The sequence below is a fragment of the Physeter macrocephalus genome, chromosome 14 (genome assembly GCF_002837175.3).
Source record: "Physeter macrocephalus isolate SW-GA chromosome 14, ASM283717v5, whole genome shotgun sequence".
NCBI classification, from domain to species: Eukaryota; Metazoa; Chordata; class Mammalia; order Artiodactyla; family Physeteridae; genus Physeter; species Physeter macrocephalus.
The window spans coordinates 66,819,203-66,829,233 of record NC_041227.1 but is presented as its reverse complement, the minus strand read 5'-3'; the positions used below and the strand labels follow the sequence as shown (position 1 = coordinate 66,829,233).

The 10,031-nt window shown below is 53.6% G+C and overlaps 1 protein-coding gene across 12 annotated transcripts in view; it reads right to left on the bottom strand.

The window, feature by feature from the left end:
* Positions 1-1,425: 1,425 nt before the first annotated feature.
* IL4R (interleukin 4 receptor) overlaps positions 1,426-10,031 on the bottom strand; it is a 41,328-nt gene continuing 32,722 nt past the window's right edge. For 9 of the 12 annotated variants that reach the window (XM_028499004.2, XM_055090086.1, XM_024123722.3 and 6 more), the window contains 3 exons: positions 8,876-8,954; positions 7,407-7,456; positions 1,426-5,681 (listed from right to left, as the gene is read on the bottom strand). In XM_028499004.2, coding sequence (XP_028354805.1) covers positions 4,115-5,681; positions 7,407-7,456; positions 8,876-8,954 — 1,696 coding nt within the window. In that variant the 3' untranslated portion in view covers positions 1,426-4,114. The remainder of the gene's footprint in view (positions 5,682-7,406; positions 7,457-8,875; positions 8,955-10,031) is intronic. The other 3 variants (XR_003682893.2, XR_003682894.1, XR_003682892.1) reach the window with 3 other exon arrangements.

The window sequence follows — 10,031 nt, the reverse complement described above, 5'->3', positions numbered from 1 at the left end:
TGAATTCTAGATTTCTAAGCTGGTTGTACCTTTTCACTCTTGTTACCTGTGCCCCCGCCAGGTTGGAGTAAACCCCAGGAGATGATGAAGATGATGATAATGTAGACTATCTTCAGGACAACCCTCCAATGCAGATTTTATTATCCTTCTTATTTTACAAACGAAAGAAATGAAGGCACAGGCAGGACAAAGGCGACAGAGAGAGCAGAGATGGGGGGCTGGGACTTCACACCCCGAAGACCCTTGGGTTCCCTGCCTAATTTGGAGACTAGTGCCTGGGAGGTCAAGATCAGATTTTAAGGGGATTTTTAAAAGTCTTTTATCAAAGAAATTCCCAAGGAAGACCCTGGCAGCCAGCCACTCCCTTGTGCTAATCAACACATTTCTGGTGGGATTCACTTCACTCCTGAGTGAGAAGAGCAGCAAAGAGGATTTTAACCACCCCGTGACTGTTGTCAGAAGGAACCTTAGTCCTCCACTTCTGCGAGGTGAGAGGGAGTCCTATTGGAGGAACATCTCCAGTGCCTCCACTTCCTCTCCTGGGCTCCTGCTTATGGATGGATTACGTTTGGGACTGAAGAGATTGAAGAGAGATGGGTGTCTATTGGACCATGTTTCTCAGTGGGTGGGGCTAATGTGCATTTAAGCCAAAATATAAATTCCTCACTCCAGTCCCCCATCCTGCCTGACCTTATCTCTCACCACTGTCCCTGGCTCACTGCGCTGTAGCTGATCTTTCTTACTGGGAACACGCCAAACTCCTTGTGCCTCAGAGCCTTTGCACTTGTTCTGTCCTCTGCTTGGAATGCTCTTCCTCCAGTCCATCCTGGTTCTTCTTTTTTATAAAATCTTTTTTTTTTTTTTTTTTTTTTTGCGGTCCGCGGGCCTCTCACTGCTGTGGCCTCTCCCGTTGCGGAGCACGGGCTCCGGACACGCAGGCTCAGCGGCCATGGCTCACGGGCACTGCCGCTCCGCGGCATGTGGGATCCTCCCGGACCGGGGCACAAGCCCGTGTCCCCTGCATCGGCAGGCGGACTCTCAACCACTGCGCCACCAGGGAAGCCCATCCTTGTTCTTCTAGTCACTGAAGGCTCAGCTCAAATGTCACCTCCTTAAAGACCTCTCCACTAACCCCCCCATCTCAGACTCCTATTTTTTCCTTTTGTCTTTTACATTTCTGTAAAAGACTGAACCCCCCACTGAACTGTAAGATCCAAGAGGGAAGGGACTTTGTGTCACTCACAGTTTCCTCACATCCAGCACAGTGGCTGGCCCATCGTAAAGTTCTCAGTAAACATCGGTGGGATGTGTGGCTTTCCCGCTCTCTCTGCTTCCTCTTCCCTGTGTTAAGATGGAGAAGGGGCTTGGGGAAGCCAGAACGGTGACCTCTCTCCAGCTTCCCTGAACCTGGGAGGGTGGGTTGAAATCCGGATAAGAGATGGGAGGTGTCTCTGCCGAGTTCTCCATTCTAGTTTCCCAAAGCCCAGGGGATTCTGTAATACGAGCCTCAGCTGACAAGTTGGGTGTCTTCCTCCTAAGATCCTGGGGATAGAATAAGTCAGTCTCAATTCTGTTGGACTTGCAATCCAACCAGCTCTCCAGCACTCACCCAAATATATTTTCTCTGTTGGCTGCTTAGTTTTTATTTTATTTTTGGCCACCCCGCAAGGCTTGCGGGATCTTAGTTCCCCAACCAGGTGTTGAACCTGGGCCACGGCAGTGAAAGCACCGAGTCCTATCCACTGGACACCAGGGAATTCCCTGGCTGCTTAGTTTTAAAATCTGATTTTCTGAGATGACCCGCAGGCTAATCAGAGCTGACAATCGAGTCGGTGCCATGCTGTACATGAGATGGCACACCATGGTGGCTGGGAACTCTGCAATCAGACCTGGATTCAAATCCTGGCTCCCGGACTTCCCAGCTGTGTGGCCCTAAGGTAAACCTCAACCTCTCTGGGCCTGCTCCCTTATCTGTAAAATTGGGATAATGACCTGCTCGTGAGAGCTGTGACACCGTCCATGTATGACACCAAGCAAATTGCTTGGTTCTAACTAGTTATTTTTATTTTAAATTATTATATTTTATTACAAAGAAATCTTGAAGACAAAAGGTCCAGAGGGCTAGTTCAGGTTATACCACTCACTGTGTGACGTTGGCAAGTTCCTTTTCCTCTCTAGAGCAGTTTCCCTGATCTGCAAACCGTGGGTGTGGGGTGGTGACTCAGGCAGCTAAAGGGATAGATTTGGGCTCAGCACAAAGGAGGCAGTTCTCACAAACATCAGGTTGCATGTGAGGTAGTAAGCTCCCCATCACCTCTGCAATGTATTGCGTAGAATGCCAGGGCAGGAAGGAACCTCAAACAGCCAAGCCCTTCATTTTGCAAGCGTGGCAGTCAGGGCGGCTACTCAGACACAGAGTGATCGCAGACAAAAGGAGCTTAAGATCCCCTGCCTGCCTGTCTGAGGCCCACTCCTTACACCGACCGCCCAGATGTCAAAGCACAGATCACCTACAAAGAGCCTGAGCAATGGCTCAGCTACGGGTCTGCCACTAGCTGTGTGACCTTGGCAAAGTAGCAGCTGCCATCACAGCCCTGTCCACATCTCCAGGTGCCCAAAGCTGCTCAAACAAACACCGCTTCTCCCCGCCCCCCTCCAACTCTCAATCTGAGGAATTTTTTCTGGAGCAGCTGGAAGTGCTGGGGAGTTGCCCCTGGCAGCAGCCCTCCACCAATGACAGGTGAGAGTTGGTGGACAAACAGCCAGCTCCCCGCCTCTAGGCATGCACTGTGCCTGGCTTGCCCAAGCTCCCCGGCGGAGTGAAGCATCTGTTGCCCGTGCCGGCACTCTGTGTGATAACACCTTTTATTGCCTCCTGCCCTTCCCTGCCTCCTTTCCCCACTCTCCAAGCAGGGCTTCCTGGAATCGTCACCTATTTCAACAAACTGCAATTGAATCCTGGTCTTGGGGAAACCCAAGCAGATAGGAAGTTACTTAACCTCTTGGGTTGGTCTCAGTACCTCTGGATGGGAGGATTCTATGACTTAATAGAGATAAAGCACTCGCAACAGTGCCTGGCAGTATGTTTGTTTAATAAATGGGGTGGGGAGGGTGGGGAAGGAGGTAAAGAACCTTTATTTATACAAAACTCCATCCCCTCCCATTCTACCCTCCTCGGCAAACACAAACACCAGGTGATGAAACTATTTTTGAGAAGCACACGAACAAACAAGCATTACTCAACCTGAGGTCGGGGCCGAGGTGCAGGCGACGTGCCTGGTGTCGGCATCTCGGACGCCCGGCTCGCTGGATCAGGAGAGCTGAGCCACTCCCTCTGAACCACCGATGCCAGCAACGGCATGCATGGGGGCACACACCGGCCCCAAGGTCACCAGGCATGCTTGTTCTGGGGATCCAGTGCTTAACAGGAACCCCCAACCTTACAGCTGTGTGGGAAGCTGGCAGCAAGCTGTCACTGCTCGGTAATCACAATTTTTCGTGTCCTCGTTAACTCCACTTGACTAAGCGCCCCTCCGCAGCTCAGACTCTGCTGCCAGTGTCAACCTCTGTTAAAGGAACAGGCGTCTCTGGGCAAATGACCACCCTTTCTGGACCTCAGTTTCCCAAGGCCTCCCAAGTCATTCTCCCATTGGCTTGGTTAGCTTCTAGGCTCAGCATCCAATCCAGTGAGATGGCGGCAGCTAACCCCAGGCCTGGGCAAGACATGGGTAACAGAGCAACTCGGTGGACAAAACACACCTTGAGCGAGACAGGGATAGTCCACTGGGGCAGCTGTGGACCCATGAAATGACCAACAGCTCATTCACAAGCCAAAGTGCCCGGGAACCTTCTGATCCCTGCAGGTGCCTGCTGTGGGTACAGCTGCCTGGCACCCTCCACTCCTATGGGACGTGGCGAGCCCGGGCCAATGTTGGGAGCCGGGGGCGTCTGGTCTCCGTAGCCCCAGTGTTGGACGACTTCACAACTTCATACCAGGGTTCTCTGAGTCTTTCGGAACACTGCCAGCCTGGCTGCCTTCTGGAGGGAGGCATTTCGCAGTCACGGGTAAGGCCCAGTCCTCACCTGTAGACTTCAGCAAGAAGGGGGCATGCACCTAGGAAGCGTCCATGCACTTGGGCCCTGGGGAGAGCGTGGCCACCACCGTGGAGGTCTGGCTTGAGCTCTGAGCATTGTTGGGGGCAGTTTGGAAGAACAGGGGGGACTTACCCTCCTCTGAGACACCCAAGGGTGCTAGGGAGGCCGGAGAGAGGCTGGCCTCCAGTGGAGCCCCACCGAGCTGGGTGTCCAGGGCCCTCAGGGGGCTCTCCAGGGGTGAGGACCCATCCCCACGGCAGCAGCCACAGCAGGGCCTGGCCTTGATGTGGGCCTTGCCACGTTCTTCCTGGCTGTGGCATTGCTTCAGGTGGCCACACAGGTGGCAGGTGAGGGCTGAGTAGACAATGCCATTGCCCAGGTCATCCCTGAGGGGGTCTGCGGCCGGCTCCGGGGACAGCGGGGGCTTCTGGCTGTCTTCTCCCTTGACCACTGGCTCCAAACCAGGGCACTCTGGGGTGCTGCCTGGGAGGAGGAGTGAGTCCTGAGGGCTGTGAGGGGCCTCCACGTCCAGTCCAAAGGTGAACAGGGGGATGGGGACTGGGGCAGGGGCTCCGGGGCAGCCAGGAGTGAGGCTCTGGAAGGGCTTGTAGCCCCCTTCCCCACTGCTGGGCTCAACCCTAGATGTCCCCGGGCAGCTAGCACTGCCAGCGAGCAAGCTGGAGAAGGCCTTGTAGCCAGCCTCTCCACACGGGCCAAAGCCCTCCAGCCCGCTGTCCTGGGCACCGCCCTGCTTCACCGCCTGCACAAACTCCCGGTAGCCACTGCTGGGGGCCGAGGCGGGGCCCGGGGCCGCCCTGCACTGGAGGACGCTCTGGCGCAGGATCTGCTCCCACGTTTCTGGCTCAGGCTGGAGTGCGGTGGGCGGTGCAGATTGCTGGGGGGCGGCGGGGATGCCGGGGTCCACTTCCCCCAGGTGTTCGGCCAGCTGTGCGTCTGAGTCAAGCTCTCCAGGGCCTGAGGACTGGCTCAGGAAGGTGCTGAAGCTGCGGTAAGCGGGGTTGTCCGCGATGACGCCGGGCATCTCTGGGAAAGCCAGCCTGGCTGGGCTCTGGGTTGGAGGACTTGACTCTGGGTTCAAAGGCTCCTTGTCCTCAGACGATGCCTCCTGGGGCCCCACACTTGGGAACGTGGCCCAGGGCCTCTGAGCACTTGGATTTTCTAAAGGTGGAAGAAGGCAGGACTCCTCCAAGCCCTGTGGGCTAAAGCCCCCATCCTCACCCCCGAGAAGGTCCAGGAACAGGCTTTCTGTCAGCCGGGCTGCGATGCCCTCCCTGCCCTCCTGGAAGCTGCCCCCGCTGCTGTCGGGTGATGGGCAGATGCTCCCTTTATCTTCTTCCACTTCCTCTTCTTCATTCTCCACTTGGGCCTCAAACAGCTCCACGCACCGAACCAAGCTGATGCTCTCTGGCCAGAGGATTGTCTTGTTGACCTCCATGGGGTGCCATGCTACTTTTCCAGGACACTGGAAAGACTCATTTCTAGCAGCCTTGGAGGAATCTTCATCCCTTTCCATGCCATGCTCCAGTAAACAGGGCAGAAGCTTGGCAAGACAAGTCTTCCAGTGTCTACAAAAGCAAAGTTTGATCAGGGTTCAGTTTCTCCACTTGAAAAAACTCCTATTCATCCTTCAAAGCCCAGCTCAAAATCACCCTGGACTGATGTTGAGACAGGCTGGGACCCAGGACCCTTTGCTGTAGTGCTACAATGCTTGCATCTGGACAAACCACACCTCCAGCAACAAAATACAAAGAAACTATATGGGACTAAAAATAACTGCCTGCAAAGGCAGTTGGGGCATGTACAAAAGATACAGAAAGACCAAAAAATGCAACTGCCACTTCTTAAGAGCCAGGAGCAAAAACAGGGTGTAAGGAGCAAAACCAGGGTACTGCGCATGCTCCCTGCACTTCACACCACCAGAGGGGGGGGCAAAACACCTAAGCCACCCCTCTGGCCCAATCCCTGGACACACCCCTACCCTCACCCCATATCAGGAACCAGCTCGCCTGCCCCCCTCGGGGAGCGGGCAAGAGAACCTGCTACTTGTTCTCCAACACGCCCCAGCCCCTCACCCACCCCACCCTGCCCCATTGCAGCAGGGGCCCCAGTAAAGCCTTGCCTGAATTTCTTGTCTGGCATCTAGTCAATTTCTCTTGACTAGGGAAGACTGAGAACCCTGGTGAGTACCAATGTCTATCTGTTGCAAACACACTTCCAGACTTTATAATCAATAATCTATCAGTCCACCCTCACTACTAGATTGGGAACTCCTTGAAGGCAAGGCCTGTGTCTTCCTTTGGGATTTCTGGAGCCTGGCGTATAATACAGACTCAATCTATTGAATGAGGAGAAGTCTGTCAGGGATGATGGTATTTAAAATACCTATCAGGGGTAGGATAGGGAGGGTGGGAAGGAGGCGCAAGAGGGAGCGGATATGGGGATATATGTATACATATAGCTGATTCACTTTGTTATACAGCAGAAAATGATACAACATTGTAAAGCAATTATATTCCAATAAAGATGTTAAAAAAATAAATAAATAAAAATAAAATACCCATCAACACCATAGCATAAGTAAGGGCCAATTAGGTACACGGGCCTCTTACTGCTGTGGCCTCTCCCGTTGCGGAGCACAGGCTCCGGACGCACAGGCTCAGTGGCCATGGCTCACGGGCCCAGCCGCTCCGCGGCATGTGGGATCTTCCCAGACCGGGGCACGAACCTGTGTCCCCTGCATCGGCAGGCGGATTCTCAACCACTGCGCCACCAGGGAAGCCCAGTAAGGGCCAATTAGAATGGCTGGGGAGTCCTAGGGCTGGGGCAGCATCCTGGAGTCCCTTGCTGTGCTGGGTATAAACCCTTCAGTTACTGGATTGCGGGTAGGTTCAGGGGGCCCTGAGAGAGGGGCTAAGGAGGCCAGGAAGATGGTGGCATATTCAAGGGTCCAGGATAGTGTTATCTTCCCACCAGTATGCCATTATGTCAACATTTTAACATTTAACATTTTACAGCTGCCCTGCTTGTTACCCCCATCAGGCTTGCCCAGGACAGACTGGGCATCCCAAGGGGGTTCAGTATGTACCTGACCCCCAGTGAAACTCAGGGGGCTCAGCCAGCAGCTGACCTACCCAGACCACCCCCTCCCCCTGCCATCCCTGGAAGTCCAGTGTCACAGGACAAGTGCTGAACACCAAGGAAGATAAGGCAGACTCTCAAGACGGGGCCCACCACCTCAATTCCATCCCTTCCAAATCCACATAGGCGATGACCCAAGTTCATATACATACGGGCACTTGGCTGGTTCCTGGCCTTGGGACCGCTTCCCCCACAGTGACACCTAAAACATAGAGACAGCCAGTGACACAGAGCGGAGAGGCCTGCTGGCCCAGCCTAGCGCCCAGCAATGCTCAGCATGTGTTTGCTGTGAGAAGACTTTGAGTCTTGACATCACACAGGTCTGAGGTCTGATCAGGTCACTTCCCCTCTCTGAACCTCAGTTTTCTGAGAATTAAGGAGGCTGCACTATTACGTTGCTGTGGCTGATGGCAAAAATGGCCACAGTCTCTGAAGCTCCTCCCATCCCTGAATCTGGCACGGCTGTGTGACTTGCTTGGACCAATAGAATGTGGTGGAAGTGATACTGTGCCAACTGGGTCAGCCTGCTGAAGGATGACAGACACATACATGGCTTAGTAACCTCCATGGCCCCAGATGTGTCAGCCACCTGTCAGACCTGCGAGTGAGGCCACTGGTACAGGCCCAGCCAAACCCAGGATCCTTCCACCCCCACTGCTGAGCAGAGCCCAACTACAGACTTGCAGAAGCAAGAGTTACATAAGTGGCTATTGTTTTAACTTTCTAAATTTTGGGATGATTTGTTACACAGCAAAATCTAACTGAAACATAAACGACACTATGTGTAGGACACTGTAATATACACATCATGTGGATTGTCTCAGTGAATTCCAACACCAGCCCTGTTATAACCACTGCTATAACCCACACAAGGAAATTGAGGCTCAGAGAAGTTAAGCAGCTTGTTAAGTCTAACCTGCAGGTAAGTGGCAGAGCCAGGGTTCAAAGCCAGTACCACTGGACTCCAGAGCCTGCTATAGGGTCCCTGGAGAACTGAGGACACTCAGACCTTCTGTTCTAGACGGGACCTGTATCCCCGCCCCCCCGTCCTAGAGAACCCTGAAGGCACTAAGGCAAACCCCACCTGGCCATTGCATTGGGGAAGCTGACCCCACCCGTAGCTCAGGGCTGGCCACCTGGTTGGTCTCAAGTATTCCCACTCCTTACAGGTGAGTGGTTTAGGAAAGAGGCTGTGATGTAATTCAAGTCAATGAGAATGGAGAGATTTGCTAGTGCTTTGGGGGGGCAGTTTCCTGCTCCTAAGAGGAATATACAGAAAGCCTGTCCCCTTCTCCCTCTCCTTTTGGTCTCCTGCTCTGGTACAGGTACCTCGCCAAGAGATGACATGCTGATGACCTCAGGGATCATCTCCTCCCAAGGGAGGGGAAAAAAACCAACCCCAGAGGAACCCCTGTCCCCCACCCAGGCTGAAAGAACAGTCATGGAAGCCAAAGGGAAGGGAGTGAAAGCCTCTAGCTGCTGACTCAACCTACCCTGAAACCTTCCTGACTTCCCAAGTGCAACCCCAAAAGCCAATAAATATCCTGAACATCCCAGACATCTTGAGTTGTATTTCCCGATACACGCAGTACACAGCATCCTCACCAACCCCCTCTCTTACCTGAGAATCCTGGATGACAACAGCCACGAGGGGGCTGTGGGCTGGGTTGGGAATTTGGTCCCACCATTCTTTCTTAATCCTGAAAAAGAAAAGGACAAGATGTTGGTTCCTGTATCACTAACAGGTTGACGTTCCTCCCATAAAAATTATCATAGTCACCAAGACTTATCAGGGGTCAGAGATCATGTCAATAGGTTTTTTGGCTGTCTCACCCTCACTCTGTGAAACAGGTTCTACTGCTAACCCCGCTCTACCAATGAGGAGACTGAGGCCCAGGGAGGTGAAGTGACAGCTGGTGGGCAGAAGAGCCGGGTTTGGGCTCCAGCATCCTGCTACTCAGAGCGGAGTTCCTAATGTGGCCGCCTCTGCTCCAGAGGGAACTAGTTCCAGGGAATCAGGAGACACTCAAGCTGCAGAGAGAGAATTCTGGGTTTCCCCTTCAACAACCTTTACTCTGGAGCAGCTGAGGATAAGGTGCTGGGGAGAGGCCTGGGATGGCCTGAGAGGCTCCTTCTCCCTTCCTGGGTCAGCCTGGAGCCACAGAGCGTCAGTGCTGGGAGGGAAGGTCCTCAGACACCCCCTGGATTAGCCTCCACCCACTCCACTCAGTCAGTTAACACACATTTATTGAGTACCACTCACTGTGCCAGGCCTCGGGGACATACAGTGAACAAGACAGGCAAAAACCCTGCAGAAATGATTATGTGACATCATTCATTCCTGGCGATAAGTGCCAGGAATAAAAATAAAGAAGATAAGGGACTAGAGAGGAATAGTGTGATCCAGGAAGGCCTCCCTGAGGAGGTGACTTCTGAGAGGCAACTGTGGGTGGAGGAGGAGTCGGTCTCAGTGATGCCTGGAAAAAGGGCTTTCCAGGCAGAGAGCAGGGCAAGTGCAAAGGCTCCAAGGGAAGATCTTGCTTGGGGTGTTCAAAGAACAGCAAGGAGGTTGGAGCACTGGAACACAGTGAGTAGGGGTAGCGAAGACAGATGATGGGGAAACTGAGGCTCAGAGAAGGGGAAAGACCAGCCCGGGGGGGCTCAGAGGCATCAGCAACAGACATGGAAAGGGGAACTTGCATTCCCTGCACACCTACTGTGTGCCCGGCAGAAGGCAGACACTTGTTCACATCAATCCTCAACCATCGCCATCCTTC